The 23,072-nt window shown below is 34.6% G+C and overlaps 1 protein-coding gene across 4 annotated transcripts in view; it reads left to right on the top strand.

Annotated features, from left to right (window-relative positions):
• LOC134531206 (muscle-specific protein 300 kDa) overlaps window positions 1–23,072 on the top strand; it is a 602,384-nt gene that overhangs the window by 141,027 nt on the left and 438,285 nt on the right. For all 4 annotated transcript variants that reach the window (XM_063366862.1, XM_063366865.1, XM_063366863.1 and 1 more), the window contains exons 10-17: window positions 321–485; window positions 1,801–1,971; window positions 5,069–5,270; window positions 10,864–11,081; window positions 11,799–11,939; window positions 15,151–15,315; window positions 17,798–17,927; window positions 19,465–19,658. In XM_063366862.1, the coding sequence (XP_063222932.1) occupies window positions 321–485; window positions 1,801–1,971; window positions 5,069–5,270; window positions 10,864–11,081; window positions 11,799–11,939; window positions 15,151–15,315; window positions 17,798–17,927; window positions 19,465–19,658 (1,386 nt within the window). The remainder of the gene's footprint in view (window positions 1–320; window positions 486–1,800; window positions 1,972–5,068; window positions 5,271–10,863; window positions 11,082–11,798; window positions 11,940–15,150; window positions 15,316–17,797; window positions 17,928–19,464; window positions 19,659–23,072) is intronic.

Here is a 23,072-nt window from a genome sequence, read left to right on the forward strand (position 1 = left end):
TCTATGATCTATGATTTTCTGTTATAAAAACAAATTTACCCCTTAGGGATGGAATTTCATAGTAATATGTGGCCTGTGTGTTAATCCAGGTTATGAGCTAGCTGTATGCCAAATCTCATCCAAGTTCGTTCAGCGGTTAGGGCGTGATTGAGTAATAAGCATATACACACTTTTGCAAACATTCACATGTATAATATTAGTGTGATTACTAAATTAATTTGATAATTTACTTGATGTAGTCATTATTAAACAGTGAAATATTCGTAGCCGTGTATGTTGTTACTGGACTGAGTGGAGCTGGGTGGGCATGGTGTGAGCAGCTGCGACACTGGCTGTGGCTGCTGGACAGCAGTCTGCCGGGCGCGCTCGGCCAGGTCGGCGAGTGGCTCGGCCGGGCGGAGGCCCTCGTCGTCTCCGACGACATCCCCTCGGCCATGAACGAGGAAACTGCCACCATCATCAGCAGGAAGCTGGAGGAGCACAAGGTGGCCACTTCATGCTCTCTTACACTCATACGTGCTGTGCATTATCGTCGCACTCGCGTAATCATCGCACCCGTATTTTAGGCCGTCAAAATTGGGATAAAAAAAACTCGCGTATACTCGCATGATGTTTTTGGGCCCCGCTAGTAGATGCCAAGCGCTTTGTGTAGGTAGTTTTTCCGTATAAAACGATGTATTTTAAAGTAGAAATCTAATATTTATTCGGTCATTACCACTTACTTATTTAATTAATGGAAATACAAAGTTTTCTGACGTGTAAATTTTCTTTTAAAAACGTTTTTAAACGTTATTTCCTTTATCTGATTGTCTGTGTTGCCACGGCGTACCGCTTATAAAAATGTAGCCAGCACATCATTCATGTTTGGTTATGTTGCTTCTCGTATAGAGCGCGCGCACGTAGTCGAATATCCATATCTCGCCGATTGCATGCAACGCGCGCTCTCTGTCAACTGCCGAGTTAACTACATTTGACGGCCTGCATTCTTTTGTGGCAAGTGTGTACTACGACACGTTAGTTCACGTCAGATTCAAGTGGCTTGTGTTCGCGTTAGAGTTTTGGTTTTTCTATTTAAATTTGAAGAAAGGTTTTTGTTTAATGAATTATTAATATGAAATGTTTGGTGTGCTCTTGTATACTCCACCTTTTTTTAAATAAATGTACTTTCCATGAACGGGTTTTGTTTTTATGAATAACTTTAACTAACAAAATTTTTTTCCCCGCATAATCGTCGCACCCCTACTTTTCAAACTTGATTTTAGAATAAAATATGCGACGATTATGCGAGAAAACACGGTATTTGTTGTTGGTCACATTTTAAAATTATAAGGTCTACAAGTAATGAGTATTAAATGCTTTTAAGACATAATCATTCAGGGTTTAATGCTTCTAGTTACTTTATACTTATTTATTATGTATTCTCTTACATTAATTTATTGGACATTCTGCTCTTAGGTGTAAAAATTATTGTAAATATAATGCATTCATATGCCGTTATTCTGATACTGCCTACTTGTATGTTTTTGGTGGAACAGAACATATTTAAGCAGTGAATTATTCAAATGAACATGCATGAATGCAAATGGGTATCATAGCCTTTTGGTTTAGAAGGGACTTACATTATCATATAATTAATTAATAACATGATGCAGTGAAATGTTGTACGAAAAAATACATTATTAACTTTTTGGTTACTATGTATTAAAATTTGTACGACTGGGTCCTTGCACACGCTGACATCTGTTTCATTAATAGTCGTTTATGACTACCATATGAATATGAATTGGTGTGTTTTTCCAGGCCTTCTTCGCAGAGCTTCCTGCTGTTCAGGCCAAGTTCCAGCAGGCACAGTCGTCCCCGCTGGTCAGCAGTGTTCCCTCCGAGCAGCTCCAGCACCTGGCCAGACGCCTGGACGAGATCGGTCCCAGGGCTGCTCGCAGACGAGTGCACCTCAAGTTCCTCGAGCACAAGGTACGCACTTTCACAGACACTGCTGCTCTGATCCTGTGGGACAAGTAAGGGCTGAATCACCCCAGCTTTAAGATTATTAGCGAGGCATATTTGCTGGCCATTGCAGCCAATGCGAATTGCATATGTTCTTTGAATGATTCTTGCAATGGGAAAATTTGATTTAAAATGATTTTGTGGACATTATGCCATTGCTGGTTACATTGTAGGTCTGTTTGTGCCTGATGACTGGAACAGATCTTGGTTTGTGAAACGTTACAACTGTTTCGTGTTAGGAAATCATCTGTGTTCGCCTGTGCTGTCGTCGTCGTGGTGTACAGAATACAGACACATCGCTGTGTTCACCTGTGCATTTCTGTGTTGTGCTGTCCAGATTATCTATTTTGTATCATTGTTCGGTTCATCTGTTTGTTGCTGTGTGTTCAAGGTTGGTTTTTGTCTTTATTTAGTGTCCTTGTTGCAATTCTCGTGTCGTCGTCAGCCTGCTGTGTTCATCTGTGCATTTAAATTTTCACACTGGCTGATTTTGGCTGGTTTTTTGTGTGTTTTTGTATAATTGTTTGTACATGATTGAGGTTTCTGTATGGCATACAGTGTAACCAGCAATGGTGTATGTCAAAAAAATTTTTTTAATTGATTTCATGTTTATAATTGTATACTGTAGTAACTTTTAATTACTACAGTAAGTATGTTATATTATGGATAGAATCACTAGACATAGTTATTTATAACCATTTAAATAATGAATATCATAAATACAAACACTAAATAATAAATTTTATTGTAAAATTGAAAAACTCAAATTCTTTGTTTTCAGTAACCTATATATTTACAAATCAAACTATTCCATTCTAATTCTTAATTTAAATATATAGTCATATTAATAAGTTTTTATATAATATACTCATAAAGCATGATGTGCCATTATAAAACTGTTTCAAATCAATAATATCTGTAATTATTATAATGGAGTGAATAATATTTCCAATTATTTTTAAATAAGCTGTATCACAGTAGTTCAAAACTATACAAACTGGTTTAATCTAAGATAAGTTGTAACTGATAAATAAATGAAATAATATGATTTAAGTCACTATTATTTGAGAAACTGCTACAACATTAAAAAGTATTCCTTATGAAATATAATTTACCAAGTATATTTTTGGGTGTGTTTTGCTATTCTTATATTAGCAGTAGAATTATGATGTGCCTTTTTATGTGTAATAGGGGCAGATCTTAGACTAAAAGTCAGTTATATTAAAAAAAGAAAAATAGGTGACTAGTTTGGGCTAAAATAAAAGTCAGCCTAAATTCAGTAAACACATTGGTACTTCCTTTTTCATAAATGAACGATTACTGATCACTTTGAAGAGTGCTTAGAAAGCAGTTTTATCACACTTGGCCTGACTTGACATATCCCATCTGTAAAGACAAGATTTTATGGGTTTGCTAATAGTCCAATTAGGTTTTTAAAACAGAAGATTTCAGTGTTATTGTTTTTATTTTTATAAATATGTTTTCTAATACTTACTCCAATATATAGTGTATTTTTATGCAGCATTTTTATGATAAAATCATTTGTAATACATTGTCTGAAACATATATTCAGAACAATAAAAGTAAATTGGCGAAATTCATGGTTTGGATATGATTCAATAAGAGATGCACAATATTACAAATTAAATTAATTATTCTTATCTGTGCATATGGGTACAATTTTTTACTGGAAATAATGACATTCCTTGAATTTCAAACATTGAAAGAAATACTTTTTTTGTGATTTGAATCAAGTTTTGGTTAAATCGTTAAATGTTTAATTCCATGATTACAATTCGGTGCTATTATGGTTTATTATCTGTATTTCAGTATTATATGATGTACTGACATGCTTTTCGGTGTTATTCCAATTGTATTGTAATTCACCATATCATCTTGTCCTTACCCATCTGAAGTTGTAGGTAGTGGGTTTGTTATTGGTTGACTTTAAATAAACGAGTTTGAAATGAACATCAAAGAACTTATATTGTTCTTTAAAAGATAGGTCCGCACGAAAACCACTCACTCACTGTTGCCAGTTAATACTGTGCCTTAAAGAATATCCCTAACGATATAGTTGGCTAGTACGAAGAAACATGGGAACTACATCCTGGGGGACCTATAGACCACCCGCGCCTACGCTGCACGCCTGGGGCCTAATTTACAATTTAAATCTCCGAAACTTGAAAAATAAACAAGGTTAGAAATAAGCGGTGGCATGGCCCTGCCACTCAGACATGTAATTACATATCTACCTGTAGTCACATAAACTCTTACTTGTGAGCTGCTGCCTCACACGTCCTTTCCGCATAGTACTTGAACAATGACTAAAAAACGTGACTACGCATTTGTATCCACCACACAGGGAAGAGGCAGGTGTGTGACCTCAGTGACCAATCAACAAACAGCACTCGAAAGGAGACAACTGTATACAAATTTCCTAACCCTTGCAACGAGGCTCTTTCCACTGAAAATAAAACATGAAAAATCACAAAGTTTTTCTGATTGGCTAGTGCATAAACATGGTAATTTTACTGTATCCTGGGATAGAACATCTGCTGATTTTCCTATCATAAGCATTACATACAGAATGTACCAGAAAATCTCAGTACTGAAAAAAAATCTAAAAAAATTGGCCTTGCTGAGTTGTGCAACCGTCTTGTCCATTCTTTAACCAACAAAATACACAATACACAATACACAATGTTCTAGAAACACATTTATAGCGTCTATATATATCCAAATGTAAAATACAATAATAAGAACAGTATTGAAAGTAAATAAAATACTGAAAATTACATTTACACAAATTATAACCTAGCAAACATAGTGAAAACCAGTAAAGATATAGTAAATTGGCTCTTCTTAATAAAATAATTAAATATCAAATTTTTTTACAAGGATATTAAGACTGATAAAATACAAGTATGATAAACTAGGTCACTAAGGTGTTAAATAATATAGTAATCATCTCATACTACTGCATTACTGAAAAATATTAAGTCATGAAAACTCTGAAAAGTTGGGTAGTGCAGGGGTGTACAACGCCACACTGTGTTGGCAGTGCTGCCTTATTGCGTTCCTGCACCTGACGGAGACCAAGCTGCGTGGCTGGACGGTGAAGTATGGCCGGGAGGAAAAAGTGATCCAGCTCCTGGAGCAGTACCGCAACTTTGTGTCCCGCAACAGGATATTCCAGGAGTTCAACAAAGCCTACATCGACATGCAACAGGTCATCGAGGAGTACAAGCGGGAAGGCAATGTTGGTGAGTCGCTCGTCTCTCCTGGTTTTCTTCGCATCTACCACTCACCTGCAACACACGTATATAAATTATTAATATTAATTAAATTGCAGCCTTCAAATAGGAAACCAAAATCTGTTTTTCTAATACTTGTGTTCATCAAATATATTTGGTGTACATGTTCAAAAATTGTCAACCATTTTTATAAAACAGTACAGTTAAACCCATAACAAAACTAAAGGGACTGAATTCTTTTGTGTTTTTTAACGAAGTGGAATAAAACAAGGCTTCACATCTACTTTTCTTTTATTCATGCTCTAAAAACGTAGAATTTTGCGTATGATTGTCACAACAACATACCTAAGTGCTTTTGCTACAGCAAATGATTTTCGAAAGAAAATAATTGTTACACATATTTTTCTCTTCCATTCATATTACAGATGTACTAAATTCTCGAAATGCCAAGTAAAAAATTTTTTTCCCAGGGAAGAATTGATATTTCTGTCTCTTTGTTAAAAGAAGTTTTTATCCAAAAGACAAGAAAAATATGTGTTATGAAGAGGTGAAAATGCCTTGCGTTAGCTAAAATTTTGACCGTTGTTACTGGTTGTATGTTGACTTGTTACAAGTAGGGTTTTATAATTGAGAGGTTCACTATTAGTGATGGATCGGTCCCGGTTCTCGGTTCTTGGTTCTCGGTTCTCGGTTCTCGGTTCTCATTTCTCGGTTCCGCCAGTTATCAGCAAATGAACCAGCTCAGAGAACCGTAAATATTATATTTAGTGGTGCACCGATGCGGATACCGATGAATCGTAATCGGCGATTATGGGTACTTACCGATTAATCGTAATCGGCGATTATCTTAACGATTACTTTGCCGATTATCTACGTCCCGGCGTAATAAAGTAGGTTTTTACCGTGTAATATTTTGTTACACATTTTAGGACGAAATACGGTAATATTTGTATATATTACAAAATTCATCTAACTCCGTCATATCAAGATTACAGATATTTCGTTAAATTTAATTAATCTCATTGCCTCTAACAATAAAAAATACATTTTTCCTACACGTTTATTTACGTTTCGTCTTTTGTTCTGTCTTTTGTTTAGTGGCCTTGTACATTACCTATAGCCAGAGACGTAAAATAGATGGCACGCAATCAAAATATCACAAGCAGTTGCAGTTTATCTATGAGAATCAATCTTTTCGAGTCGTAGTAGCGGTTCAAAATCGTGGTCCCGATACCTTTCAGAGTTTATCACTGCGTTTTACAAACTCGTTATGGGCGTCTTTGGTAACATTATCCGTTGTTGTGTTATTTGTATGTGACGTGAAAAGTGAAGGAAAGTATTTATAATTTTATACATTCAGTCAACATTAATAAAATCACATGTGCTAGAATTGGTTTTGAGTCATTTTTATATAATTATAGTGAGATGGCGACTAGGGAGAAAAAAAGTGAAGTGCGGAAACATTTTTATATAAACTCAAGTGAACAAAATATAGCAACATGTTTACATTGTTAAACGGTAATTTCTCGATGCAACCTTATGTGATAGTCGATAATAATGCTAGTTTTCCGCAACAAAAACTTACCCATTGTAAATTACAATTGTTAGACTGTAGTTCAAGTTGTTTACAATAACAAATATAAATAGAAGTTAATTTAATTTACTCTTTGCAATGACTTAATAGTGTATTTTATATATTTTTATACTGTTATTATAACTGTATTCTCAATTTTACCTACTCTTGTAATTAAATTCACGTGGGAATAAAAAATGTTGTGTGCATTATTACACTTAAAAAAATTATTTCATTATAATCGGTAACTGAATCGGTATCTGCCGATTATTGCTCTAATAATCGGTAATCGAATCGGTAATCGGTAAAGCCATATCGGTGCACCACTAATTATATAGGTACCAGTACCACGAAAAGCATAACAGTGACATTACAATAGACTCCCGATAAAACACGCAGTATATTTCCGACCACCAACATGCACATGTCTTTTTTTACTTCACTTTGAACCCCATGTGACAAGTGAATGAGTGTTAAATCTTTGGAAATTGCAGGCGACACCGACAAAGGGTTTTCCCTTCCCTTCCTTCAAGGCCTCGCTCTAGCCACTAGCCCAACCAGATGGAAAGATAATGTCACCTGCAGGAAGTGTTAGAACGTAAACAGAGTTCTTTATGCCAAGATCCTGAACAATTTTTGTCTCTCTTTTCACTAGCAGACAGGGATATTCATTTCAACTAAAATTTTATTGAAAAATAACACAAGCTCAATATTCTTTTAAAAATTATCAGAAAAATAAACTGCCATGATTTAAAGTTGTCTAATACTAACTAACTGCAAGTATTATGTACGATGTTTGCAACTTTACATATATAACTATAACTAGAGACCTGGAAATATTGAAACTCATGATTTGCAAAATCACCAAACTCTATTAAACATTAGAAAATATTTTTTATGAAAGTTAAATATGATTTAAAAGGTATTTTTGCTTTGGATTCACTAGTGAACTTATTTGTAAACAATTTTAATCCGGAATTTTTGTATCTACTTACGAATATCTACAAATATTTAGTTATTTAATATTTTCTTTAATCATTAAACAAATAGGTGCTAATGCATGATAATAATGGTATGGTGAACCATATATATATATATAGTACTTTGCATCAGATAATATGATACACTATATGGGATTCAGTGTTACAAATTATTTTGTGCTATACCAAAAATGATGGTACATGATGGCAGATTATTACCATAACTCTAAAGTGGCAGTGGGATGCAGAAATGATTTATTTATCAGACAACTAGCATTTAAAAAATTATATAGCTTACTTGTTCACTGTGTTTTATTGTTATTAAACCTGTAAGATTATCAACAAAACATTTTTTAAGTGTATCAAAATGAACTCCCGTCACTGGTGTATGGCAGAAGCTGCCTTCAAGCATGAAGAAAAAAGATAACTAAGTATCTTGGAGGTCCCGTGCTTATTCAGCATTCAAAGCAAAAACTTATTTTGTTCTGTCCACTTGCTCTCGCTCTAAAAGCCTTCAAGGCCACAAGAATGGTACTTAACATCACCTCTCTCATAACTTCAGCGCAGACTGGCCGAGTTCAATAGGATGTTTTTCCCTTCATGTGCCCTTCTAACACACCTGGTCACGCCAACCTCAGCACTTCCACCTGTGTCTACCAAATTTTTCCCAGCCACTGATTTTCAAGCCAAATGACCCAATGAAGACCTGTCTACAATAGTCTGAACCTGTCCTAATGTGAATGACGTCACATTGTTGCACAGAAAAAAGCCCAGTCTACAATTACAATTAAAGTAGTCATTACAGGGCAGTAAATGTAGTATATGTATAGTGCAGTAAATTTTTTTTCATTTATTTTTACTATTCTCATGCTTTTTAAACGTGTACACTGTTAAGTTTTGAATATTTAGTTAACTTGTGAAATTTAAGGGAGTTCAGTAATATTTATTTATTCTGTAAGGCAAAAGTAATTGCTAATAATGTCCGTTATTATCTGTTTACCTTTTGTAACAGGAACTGGAAATTCAAATATTGTGAGTGTTCTGTGGTTCTATGCTACCAAAGGACACAGATTGGGACAAAAATTTCCAATTGACCTATATATTCGGACCAGGGAGATTCAGACCATCGCCCACACCATGCATGGCGTCAGTGGGTCATGTGAGCCAATCGGTGAACACTGTCCGTCGGACACAGTTTAGGACATTGCAAGTGTAGACGGGTCTTGAGAATAATAAATAAATAATTCTAGTATTCTAAGTGGTTGGGTTTTGTAAGACAAGGGATCTGTTCATTATATAATGGATATAAATATCTATTGGTTTTTATTAAATATTTATTAAATAAGTATTAAAGTTAGCTTCTCTAAAAAAATATTGTAAGTAGGATACAAGTGGGATTAATTAATTTTAATATAAAATTGCATCTAGTGACATGGGAAACATGGTATAATTATGGTTAAGTGGGGTGCTGATGTGTAATGTTAAAGAAGCACACCATTTATTAGGGCAGACTTTAAGGTTTGGTGTGACCTGAAATTGTATCGAGGTTAACTTAAAACTTATATTATAACCGAGAACTGGGAACCAATTTTTAAGAACCGGAACAGATATTTAAGAACTGGAACCGAACTCAGTACTGGGAAAAAGTAGAACCGACACATCACTATTCACTATATTCTAAAGGTTTTACGATAATGATGTATTTTTATTTTTATAGGTTTAGGGTTTGGTTTTATTGTGTGCAGACAAAAAAACATTTAAATGTATAAACGTAATTTACTTCCATGTAGTCCTGCCCACTTTTGGTGTACATTTTTATTTTTACATTTTTATTTTAATTTTAAAAATTGGAGTTTAGTTTTTAATAACAGATGTTTTTAATAACAGATGTTTGGAACCATAGAATAAAATTAGTACTACTATTGGAAAAACAATGATAACATATCTCTGATTTGATCATGCTTTCCATCTGCAAGAATATAAATTGAGTCGTGAGTTTTGATGTCAGTTTGCTTCTTTTAACTTTTGCGGCATCTTGTGAGAGGAATTCATTTTGTTTAAGATGTCAAGCTTTACTTTAAATATTAAAGGAAAATATTGGTGTTGGGTCGAATACGATTCTGAAATTGGCCAATTCCATCTATTGCAATGGCATCAATATCAAAGAATACATAAGCCAATGGTTTTGGAATCAAAGCTGGTCGATTCTTTCCCAACTGTAAAATATTGAAATTTGGAGTAACTTGGTATTTTAACAAGCTTATAAAAGTCAGTTTTTCAATACATTGAGTAAGATTTTTGTCATACTAATTAAGTATTTCCTAAATAATTGTGCGATTTTAATAATCTTCATAATTAAATGTTCAACCTTTAGTTCAAATTCGTGACTGTTTGTTATTGTAAATACTATTTATAACTTACCCTAACATGTTTCTTAAATCGTCAGTGCAGGGAAAACCTCTAATTGCTATCCATAATATCCAAATATGTTGTATACCTAGAGACAAGATTTTGTGGTTTTATTTTTAGGCCAATTTAATTATAAAATAGAAGATTTTGGTGGCATTGTTTTTATATTTTATGAACTTTGTATAACAATAGCACCTTTTCCTAAATACGACACTTACTTGTTCAATGATACTATACCAAAACAGTGTTATTTTGACTGATACATGATGCATTTTTACAATATAATAATTTGTAATAATCATGTAAAACTACTAGGAACAATACAAATAAATGAGCAAGTATATGCCCATTTTAAAAATATAACAATGTCATCATGTAAAAATTAGTTAATAATATTTGCAATAAAAAAAATTCTTATCTATTTTGGACATACATTTTGGTACTAACTCCATGCTAAATAATTTACATTCATCGAATTCAATATATTAAAAGAATGATAATTAATTTAATTATTTATGGCGTATTTACTTATATTCAGTGTTAGTTTGGTTTGACTGAAATTCACGATGTGTATGGCATGTTTGTACTGCTGTGAGTGCGGGATGGTGAGAGCCACCGGTGGTCGGTGTTGGGTCGGCAGACCAGCGAGAGGGCGCCGCCACCGACCGCTTCATGCGGGAGACGGGCGAGCGCTGGAAGAACGTGTCGATGGAGCTGCGCTGCGTGCAGAGCATGCTGGAGGAGGTGGTGGCCTACTGGAGGCGCTGGAACTCCCTGGCCGACGAGTTCGAGGCGTGGCTGGACCGGGCGTACAGCGCGATCCACCTCTCCGAGGAGGACAGGATGGAGTACTTCCAGGTGCCCCTCACTCACATCACAATCCTGCTCTTTCAGTTACTTCTTTAACTATCTGGGAAAAAATTAAGTCTTTAATAATGAGACTAGAAATGTAAATGGGAAAATTTTCCACCTGCAAACTTTTCTGGAAAAAAAATAACCATATATTTTTCTGGAAAAAATACAACCATATATTTATTTTGAATTTTTTTTTGATTACCATCATAATTTACAAAACTTGAGATAGGTTGATATATGGTGTTCAGTTATTTATTTTCTGCAGATTGGTAGGCAATGTTTAAGCAACAATTAGTTGGTAGAGGTTAGCGTTAAGTTCTTCCCTACTCTCAAATTTTAAGTGAGCCTTTAGTTGTAAAGAAAGACCAGATGTATGTTTTATTTGGTTCTGTTTGTATAAAAAAGTTTATAAATCTATTTGTATGTTACTCTGAAAGTATAATCAGTTAAAATTTTTTTCTGTTTTGTAGAAAATGCTCCGGTAAATTAGTGGACAGTTTTCCCAGAAATACTTTTCCAGAAAACTAACATTTCTAAATGAGACACATAATGAGTTACATAATCAGCGTTTGTTTTTTAAATTAAATAATTTGGGCCTAGTGCAACTGTACCTTTGGTCCATTCATCCATTAATTATCTTGTAAAATAGTCCAACTGTTTGTCAGTAAATGAAAATGGAGTAAGTGCATGTTGACGAGGTTGTGAACGGTGTTGTTGCAGGACGTGAGCGTGTGGAAGGACAAACACCAGCTGCTGGGAGACACGGTCAGCTTCCTGATCGCCACGTGTGAGGACCAGGTGGCTCGCGAGCTCAAGGAGCGCTTCATGCGCATGTGCACCCGCTGGGACGAGCTGTTCCCGGTGAGTGCTCCAGCCCCCGCTCCACTCTGCCCTTTACTGAAGTGACATGCGAACACCAAAGCCAGGAGCAGTCCATGACTGAACCGCTATTACCATCAATCCTTAAAATAATTATCATGGGATACACTTTTACCATAGACATAACTTCTACTCACCCAAAACGGCGGTTAAGATTTAGATGTTACACAATAATTTAATTTTTTTACATCAACACCAAAAATGTGTAGAAGATGGTAGAAATTAATTCCAAAAGGGCAAGTTATGTCCTTTTCATTTGGCGCGACAGAAAACGTAGAGTTTACCACAAGTAGGTGGTATCAAAATAAACATTATAGACATAGAACTATTACTGTAAATTTTTCTTTTAAACATTTGGATATACTAGAAACAAACACAATTAAAATATTATTTTACTAATTCTAGAAAAATACAAAGCTTTAACAATATATATAGTTAATAAAAATATTTAGGAATAAATAAAAATTAAATACAAACTTTGCCATGAAAACATATAAAAGGGAATAACAAAAAATTAAAATATATTAATCAATAATGAAGTTAAAAGTGCCGGAATGAGAAATGACACAACACGTGGCATGCCTTACGTCACTTGACAGCGCGTGACGTCAGTGGCCGTGCATGGCATCCAGCCCACTGTCAACCTGGTTCGCATTAAAATACAGTAAAATTGTTTAAATAGTTTGTTTGGTTGGATTAGCTACACTAAAAATACTATAAAATAGAAGTACAGTTGAGGTTAAAAAAGCCATTTTTTTAAATTCTTAGTTCCTAACAATATTCAACAAAAATATCCCAACCACAAGCAGCTGTTTTCACATTAAATGTTAGTTTTAATGTACCTAACCTAACCAGTAGTTAAATTGGTAAACTACTTGAATTACAATGCTTTAGGTGAGGACTTGAAAACATGTCAGAAGGTAAGAAAAACAATATGAATTTTGAAGTTTTATGCACAACAGACTCCACTTTAGATTTTCATTCCAGCTATCAAGTATTTTTAGGAACCAGTTGGATTAAAAATAAAAAGTTCATTTGCACGATAACTAAGCAACATTAGTACAAAATTACACTTTAAGCATTTTTATATATATTTTCCACTAAAAGTTCTTCAGGTACTTTTTTTAATGCCATTAAATTGACATGCCAAAAATCAAGCATAGAAACTATAACCTTACAGAAACACAAATGTAAACAAACAGAAGATTAACTTTGTAGGTATTGGTTCTCTTTTGTTCTGCCATTTTCTGGTTAGAAATAAATGCCCTGACTTCAAAAACAGCACTACTTGGGCATGTTCAAACTTGCATTTTCAAACGTCACCTAAAAAATTTCTTTGAAAAAAATATTGAATTATATGTAAAAGAAATATTAACTATTGTCATAGACAAAAATGAAGATAAGATACACGGTGCAACACTTTATGTTTGTACCGAACCGCAATACTTTTATTTTTTGCTGCTGTAGGGAAAAAAATGCAGTCAATATTTTCTTTTTGTGTTTGGTTTGCTTTGTTATAAATTTATGTTGTACTGCAGGTCATTCCAAAATGTGTTTTTTTATAGTGTTATAGTGGAATAAATGTTTTATGTTTTTTGAGAAGTGTAATTTTGTAAAATTTACCATATCTCAAGTAAACTTCAATAATTTATAAGTGAAACTACGCTGTGAAGTGTTTGCATAATAATAGTTCATGATTTTATGCTCTTTGTTCATGTAAAATTCTTATCGTCTTGTCGAGTACATTTAACTCTACTTTTGAGTTGAGTCGAGCGTTAGATACTCACTCAACTCGTCGCAAGGTTTTGAATATGTCCCATCTCTAATTTTTAATCATAATCACAAATAATTTGCCACTTATAAAAGGCTTGTGTTATACGTGTTGGTACTGAACAATTCAATTTGGAATGTTGAATCGAATATCAAATTATTCAAGAGTACCAAATATTTTTTGAATACTTGTAGACCCCTAGTGATAGTGAAAGGCACTATAACTTATTATTGGTGTTGGATCAAATTTAGAAGTAGGATTTTGACACTTTGATACCCTGATACAGATAGATACTTAATTGAATCACTAGTTTTGAGTTTTGATCTAAACTTCTAATACTTAGGTTACACTGAAAGAATCATGTTTCCTTGCCTAAGCCAGCCAGTAAGGAAGTCAGAGCGTTCCAACAGCTACTGTCGAGTCTGAACAGCTGTTCAGTTTTGAAGTTTGTTTTTCTCAATAAAAATTTTTAACTTTGTGGAACTAATAGCGCTCTATTATTTGTGTTCAGTGTTATTTTTAATTTAAATACTATCATGTGTGTAAATAATCCATAACTAAATATGGATTGTTTAAGTATTTTATTTAAATTTATTTATTTGGATACAAAATTCTTCAGAAAATTTTGATTGCATAATGAACAATAATGTTTGATTTACTAAAACTTTGGAGGGTATTGAGGTTAATAGGATCAAGTACAGTATTGAGCATTGAAATTATTGTATTGTAACAACTCTAGTTATATCCCATTATTCACAAGTCACAATCTTGAATTAGGCTCTTAAAAATTACCTATGATCACTCGAATTTGAATTTTCATCTCAACAGTAAGGAATAAAATAATAAATGAACTGAAATTTAAGTTTTTAAGAGATATTCTAAACTTTATAGTATTAAGTTTTTATTTATACAAACCAAAAAGTTTATTTACAAGTTTAGGAAATTAATAATTTTTTTGTTGCAATGTTTTCTTGCTATGAAATTGTAATAAAAAAATATTTTGTGTTAAACTTTTTCTTCAAATGTAAATTGTTTAGAATACCAATAATTGAAGGTATTGAAGGATGTGACCAGCCCAGCCATACTCATTACTAGTATTGGTATCATCCAGAGGTGTTGTACATTCAGCCCCCTTCAGTACCAAGCCAAGAGGTGACGTAGGCAGAGCTTTCGAGAGGGGGGCATTTGCAGGGGTGTTGGGGGGAAGGGGGGAGAATTCCTCAGGGCCCAGTTAAGTTTAGAGATTTTTTTCAATGTTTGCATTTATCCTGATATGTAACAGGAGGAAATTATAAGTCTATTGCTAATAGAGTTCATTGGAAACCTTATAATTTGTGCTATATGCGCAGGTCACATGTACAGACATTAAGATTTTTTTTAACCTGGTGATTTGAAGGAATGAGCGTGAACTTGCCTTGACAGAGCATCAAGCAGTACATGCATGCCGGAGACGTCCTGCGGCACAGGAAGGACTATCGCGCCGGCACCGAGAAGCTCCAGGCATGGCTCAGGAGCGCGGAAGCTGTGCTCTCCTCGTCCCAGCTAAGCTCCACGGAGAAGATCAAAGCTTACGGGGAACAGTTGCAGGTGTGTGCGTGCAGCTTCCTTTACATTCAGTGCTTATTGTCATCCTAGCTAGCTTCTTTGTATGTAAGTGAAACTTATTATTTATACTTTGCAATGGAAAAACAGAAAAAAAGTGTAAATTAGGGGAAAAGACTGTTATTGCTCTAAATTGTACTGTGGATATAGCTTCTAAAATTTTAACTTTTGTAATGTTTGCACTGTTTAAATAACCTAGTATACATTTTTTAACACCATTCAATGAACATGTTTAAAAACTGTACATTAATGATAAAATTACTGAAAGAAAGTGTAAACATCTGAAAGAAAGGTTAACTAAAAATAATTTTTACCTTTTCTTCTGCTATTTTCTGTTTAGCAACAATTCTCTACACTTCATAAACTACAATCCTTAAGCATTTTCAAATGTCACATTACATATTAAAACAAAAGTAGCTTTAAACTAGGTGTAAAATCATAATAGCATCCTTTAGAAACAAAAAAAAAATAGGTATCCATTCTAATTTCAAGTAGATGGTCAAAATATATTAACATACAGGATGTATTTATTACTTTGTGTTGCTGGACACAGTGCAAAGAGTTGTAAATTAAGTATGTGCTAACTATCGTTACTTGGTGTTAAAACAGTGGTGTTGTACATTTAAGATACAGTATTAATTTTTCCCCCAACATTTGTTGGCTGTGTTATACATAAGTGACGTATTGCGAGTCTTTCATTCTATAATAGAGTCAATTTCCAATGTTCAGACAAATAAAAATTTAAGACTGTCTTTATGATACTGACTCCTACACAAATTTAATACTGAAAAACCAGTTCTTGCCTTAATTAGTTTTCATAATACAGTAGATTCCCGATTATCTGGGGTAATGACTGTTAAAGCAAAGTATAATAAATAAATATAAAAAAACCTTAAAATATTTTTCATTCCGACTATTTAGACAAACACTGTAACAGACGCCCCTCTAAGTAATGCCCTAATTTGTTCCAGTAAAACAGAGCGCTAATCAAAACAGCGATAGTCAATTTTTTTTCTTTCAATAATAGAGTATTTTAATCCAAATAATTTGTTTTCGAAACAGGTAAGTATGCTTGCTGACTACCATTTTAATCAAGAAATTACTCCCGTTAAAATTGCTATACAGTACTAATATATGTATGACTAAATACTTTAGCCATACATTAAAATAAATATTAAATAACATTTTGAGATTAAACCACCTAAAATTAAATTTAATGATTCACGTACTGCATTGTTTACATAATAAGGCTTGGGCGTATCATTCCTATGTAGGCGCTACCAATATTTCTGACTTACAAAATATGTAATGATGTTTTCAAAAACATAAGAGATATATTTCAGTTGTAATAAGATTTAAAAACACATAAACATATTGTTTTCTATTATTGGAAAGATTATTTAACCTGTCAACCTAATTCCTGACAGTGTTATGTACTAGATGCATTTCTGCCATGATTTGGAACTAGCGCATTGTAGAAGATGCAAGGTAAACTAGTCGTGGATGCTTCTGGCTTCTCCCTCCAGTGTTACTGCTGACACGCCTGACATGCGGGATGGCGGAATATAATGTTAACTGAAACCCTGGCATTATTGGAAATAATACAATGAGGGAAGCGAATAGCTATTGAGGAAAGAGCAAAATATTGTTTGATGTTTCTTCACATCATTAATTCATTGCATTACTAATTAAATACATTGAATTTAATGTTACATATGAGTCATTGCCATTGTGCGTGCACAGAAATAAAAAAATAAAAAAATTCAGAAATTGTTTATAGTTTATGAAAGTGAAATTTGCCACGGTTAACCCGCAAATTGATAATCCACACCCGGATAATTGGGAATCTACTGTATATAGGTAATTTTTATATTAATAAAGAGTTATTTAGATATATTAGTGCAGTCAGATGAAGAGTGGAATATTTATAATGGTACTTATTGCATAAAATGATATTAATGAGAAAATTGAAATCTCAGTCCTATTAATTCTTTAGTTACAGGAAATGGTGTGGAAAATATTTGCCAAGAAACCCTGTTTTCCTTTTGAAGAAACATATTTTAATAATGAAGATTCTGTGATTTGTTGAGATTTTTTATCGTTAACTGTTCTCTAACTGATTTAATGCAAAGCTGCAATCAATTATATGTGAAACTTATATCCAGGTACAGATTATGAAATTTTAAGTTTTCAGACACCTATTGAATGTAAATGTTATTAAATTTTTACATGAAGATTTTTACTTAAGATGAGAGTAATGAAAAAAAAATATTTTTAAAAGTCTTTAACTCGTTAGTATTGGTGTTAAAACAACAATTACCAATATGTTCATTACTCTTAAAAAAAAAAGTTTTTTTTTTTAAAGTATACATATTATAGAGTGAAGAAACAACATTGAAGATGATTTTTTTATACTTTAAAAAATATGTTGCTAAAATTAGATTGTTTTTTCATTTGTTTGCCCCAGAAACTCCAAAATGAGGTAGAAGGGATTGAAGACTTGTTCAAAGCTGTCAGTAAGAAGTTCCAAGTGATGATTCAGGATCTCTCGCGAGATGAAGTCGACCGAAACATGAACACCCTGAAGAAGGAGAAAGGTAAAACATATTTTACCGCCCCTTTGCCTTTTGAATTTAGGTAACTTTGGTGTGTCAAGAGAAAATTTCAATCAAAAATTAATCCAGCGTGAATTAAAATATGCATTATTATTGTTTAGATCATTTTTGAAAATCACTCAGACTTGTCCTAGACTGGTGAGATAAACTATGTAGTTCAAAAATCAAAAATTTTTCTGTGAGTGTAGGAATTTGACAAATCAGAAATACATGAATGTCCTATTTTGGTGATAAGTGGGTTGAGCACCCTGTCAGTTGCACTACAGTGTATTCTCTAAAGGGAACTGGGTTGTTCAATATACACAGGTTTATTACATTTCACAATACTTCGTACAGATTGCCACCATTGCCACACTTGCGCAGCGCAAGTATTTAACAGCCAGTAGTGTCACACTGATAATCCTAATATTCCCTCACTTTTCCACATGTACAATAACATATTCCACATCTCCGTTTTTAATTTTACACTTTTGAATTCTCGCCAAGTATGTTCTTGCCAAGTGCTGTTGTGCCATTGTTGACAGTAATGAGTATCAGATCAGAAGATGATTCTAAAATCTTCATACTATCTGGATTGTACTACAGCTCACTCTATCGGGGAGGACGTGGATTTGTTTTCCCATGGTAGCAGGAAATATTTGTAAATTACTTTTGGACAAAACCTTTAAGAATTAATTAATAAATCATTTGCTTTAATTTCAAAAAGACATAACTAACACTCAAAACTTAATTAATTTCTATAAGTTACATGCAGAAATATAGCTGTATAAAATTTTTTTGGTGTTCATCTGGTACTTTTAAAGTGTGGAAGATGTAATTAAGTATATTTATCTGATTGTGGGCAAAAACCACACTCATCAGAAATGTTAGTTGTGTCACTTACATAATTGTAGGTACCTATACACTAGAGTCCCGCCAGTGCGGACACCGCTCGCTCCTCTGAACATCCGGTTTATCTGGATGGGATTAAAAATAAAAAAGTACGTTTTACTAATTTTTGACGCCCACAGTTGGCTACGTGGAAAAAATTTAGATAAGAAACTCTGTGCAAGCATCCTGTTTTCCAGGAACTGGCTCACTCTCTATAGGTGTTTTTAGAAAGTCTCTTTCATTTTATTTTGATTCATTTGCTCATGTTTTCAGTTGATACTCCCTACTGTTTTAATCGAGAGCATATTATGACTGTATATTGTTATTTTCACAAACCATTTATGGTTTTAACCATCTAAAACTTGTATTACATGCTTTTAAGGGCAAATTCTTTTTAATCCGGACTTTTGGTGATTCGGATGGGGTTCTGTCTCCCATCTAGTCAGGATTAGCGGACTCTACTATTTTACGATAAGACCTCTCTCTTACTCATTCTGACTTCACTCTTGGTTTTATTTACAGTGCAATCTGTTTGTTATATTTTGTAGATGGTCAGTGGCTTGATTCCAGTGCAAATATGGACAGAAATGTTACGCTAAACAGTAAAAGGCAGCTTGTGACTAATATGTGTATGTGTGGTGTGTTGCAGAGGCGTTGGTGCGTGTGCGGGCACTCATACCCATGCAGCTGCACCTGTTCCACCAGATCCTGGTCCAGCAGGAGTCTCTAGAGGCCGGGCAGCTGGAGATCAGCCGCTGGCTGGATGAGGCAGAGGCGCAGCTGGCCTCTGAGTTGCTGGCCGGGGGCAAGGAAGCTGTGCAGGCCCAGCTCGACCGCCACAAGGTATGTGCATCTGTGGGCTCACCGCATGCTACTGACACTTGTCGTCATCACACATTTCCTGCACGATCCTCAGGTTGGGTCTACAGATACATTAAATTTTTAGATTTTTTTCCAATTGGGACTTAAATTCTCTAAAGAAACACATTTTTATTTGTCACGTTGTGGCAAAACTTTCTTTTATAAAAACTACTTTTTTGTCTTGTAATGTTCGTGTTATTCTAAATTGCGTATTCTGAAGCATTAGTTTCCATAAATGGCAAGGCTAATTTATTTAATATGTTCCAAAAATGTGTTGGAAAATATACTTTACGTAATCTAAATGCATAGAATAACACTCAATGATAAACAAGTCACACCATATATCTTTATATGCCTCTCATCGAACTTTGTGTGACAAATACGACACAGTGTAATGGGAGATACATGGTTATATACTTTATCGTCAGTCGGCTGCCTGACATGCCCGCCCGGGCGTGACTTTGAACCCATGCCGTTTACCTTTCCAAACAATCCTTTAGTGACAGTGAAACTGATACTACTGTCCGGATATTTACATTTTAATTTTTCAAAATTAAAATGCATTTTCGTATATACCGCTTGGTTCACACCAATCCTGTCAGGCCCGTGATTTTAAATTCATTGCAACATTCATTTAACAACCTTCCATGTGAATCATTGCTTCATTTCTGTTCGGGTAATTAATGTCAAATATATTCCTGCTAGTACAACCAACAGCATCAGACTTATATAAACTTTTGATAAGATTCCTTATTTCGTAAGATTGTGCGCACAGTTGACTAGCTTAAAACTAAAGTGCGACCAACATAAGTGAGGCCTTCATGACAATTTGTATGCCATAATACTTCTAGTTTTGTCTCAAATACTTGAACACGATGCATGATGCTCTCACTTGGAAGCCATGATTCCACTATGATTCCAACTGTATGTGATTAGCTGATTACGCACGTACAGTTACCGGCAGATGAATGTGCAGTTGTTGCGGTACGGCACGGCGGCATACACACGAATGTAAAAACATTTGGTCCTTTACACTCCATAGCCACAACCTAACTTCCTATAACTGATGTTCGTACAACAGCCAATAGCGTAGTCAGACCTGCGCGCGCATCTCTTCCCACCTTGTATGGCTAACTGTATGCCACGGCACATCTGTTGTTTACAGAAGTACGTGGCGTCATGCCCGACTTTTTTTTTTTGCCTGCGGAGATTTCATGCTAACTGAAATTTACAGATGTACTTTTCAAGACTGGGGCAATAAAATTATCATTGTGCTAAATGAATTGGCACAATCGAAGACGTACTAAGTGAGGGATTGGTTTACTCAGAAAACACTAAGCTTTATATCAATTCTTAAACAATTTATCCATGAATTTATTTTGTGGGCACCAAGGAATAAAATTTTTGTTTTAGTGTAAGTAATGAATTAATTAGGTTTAAGGAAAAAAACAAATAAATGCTGAATTTAGACTAAAAAAAAAAAAGAAACTGTGTTTAGTTATATACAGGGTGTCTACTGACCCTGGAAAACCTGGAAAAATCAGGGAATATTGTAATCAGGGAATAATCAGGGAAAAAACAGGGAATTTTTTTAAAAATCAGGGAATTTTTGTTAGGTAGGTTGTAGTTGGCAATACGTGTTTTGTTTATTGATCTGCTTGCATTGATGTAGCATCAAGTGAATCACGCCCCATTTTTTTTATTTTTGAATGGAAAATAACGAACAGTTCCCACGTCCATTTTCTTTTATTTACCATCGGATTCGGAAGTGGTGTTAAATCACGTGATACAAACTGGTTCAAGCTGGTCTGTTATCCTGCTGACGTACGTACTGCAGCATGTGCTTCCCACGTTCGGATTATACCGACAGGTGCATTTAATTTTAAGTATCTATGGATGCCCTCAACGTAAACTGGGCATTTTTGTTAGCTTTGAAAATACATATCACAGACACTTTTGGTGAAGATTCACCATCGTTGCTACAAAATTGGTAGCTGTAGGCTTCATACGGTTCATGGTGCTTTCAGAACTGGAATTTCTGCTATACAATTGGACGTTGTTAGTTTTTTGAGGCACAGTTACTATTTGTTTATGCTTGTACCTACCTGCAAGGAGGGCAGATTACATTAGAATATCTGGATCAGAGCTTTTTTCCAAGAAATTTTGTGCAATCAGATGGAATACTGCAGTTGCTGAGCGTGCCATGAAAACGTTACCCCACCTAAAGAAATTTGTTAGTGAAGTTTCTATTTCATCTGTGTCTTTCAGTGTAGTGAAAAGTGCTCTTGAAAGTAAAATTTACATTCTTCTACTCTTTGGAATCAGAGCTGGAATTGTTTCTCACAGTGTTCCAAAGTGAAGCACCCATGGCACCTTTTCTCTATGATTCACTGGTAGACATTTTATTAGCTTTGGCAGGAAAGTTTTTGAAACCAGAGGTAAGTACTGAAGAGCTTTAGGGAGAAACACAATGTATCTCGATTGGATGTAGATAACCAGGAAAATCTATTGACTGCTAACAATATCAAGTTGGGTTATGCAGTACGCCATGCCATCAAGAAAGAAATTACCAGTAAAGTCTGTCCTGTTACTGAAAAATGATGTTAGGACTTGTCTAAAGGTTATGGTAAAAAAACTTCAAGACAAAAGTCCCCTGAAGTACAAACTTACCAAGGGAATTTCCTGCTTATGTCCGTCTGTGGCTTTAAATTAGGGTGTGAGGAAACAGTGTATGAATTACAGTTTAGAATGTTGTCTTCAATACAAGTGGCTATAAGGACAAGAAGCTGATAACATTGAGTGATCATATCAGTTGGTATGTTCCTCGCAAGATTCTGAAGCACTGTTCTCGTCTTTTTCTCGAGAATGCTGGCGCCTTGATCACTTGTGGATGCTCATTATTAAGGCACATACAGTAGCTGCCAAAACAGGCCTAAAGTTTGTGAGGATGATGTTGGTACTTTCCCATGGAAATGCATTATTGGAAAGAGGATTTTCAGTAAATTCTAATTTGCTGACTGAAAACTTGCAGGAAGAAATACTGATCGCACAAAGACAGATGTACGACTTTGTTCAACGTTCTGAAGGTGTAGAGCATGTTGATATCACCAAGTCCATGTTACAGTATGTAAGAAATGCTAGTTGTAGGCGTAAGGAAGCCCTGCAAAAAAAACAAAAAGAAAAGGAAGCTACAGACAAGAAGAAGGCAGAAAAAGAAGAGTTGAAGAGGAGATCAAGGCATTGCAGTTGAAGAAGGCTCGAGTGTTGGATTTGTCTCATTCTGAAGCAAGTGCAATAGACGCAAAAGTTGAGTCACTGCGAAATTGATGGGAGCTTCCTTTGACTTATGTTTTTGCAAAAGTAAGTGTGTGAAATATTTGTAGCAGCGTGTTTTAT

The sequence above is a fragment of the Bacillus rossius genome, chromosome 3, assembly GCF_032445375.1.
Source record: "Bacillus rossius redtenbacheri isolate Brsri chromosome 3, Brsri_v3, whole genome shotgun sequence".
NCBI classification, from domain to species: Eukaryota; Metazoa; Arthropoda; class Insecta; order Phasmatodea; family Bacillidae; genus Bacillus; species Bacillus rossius.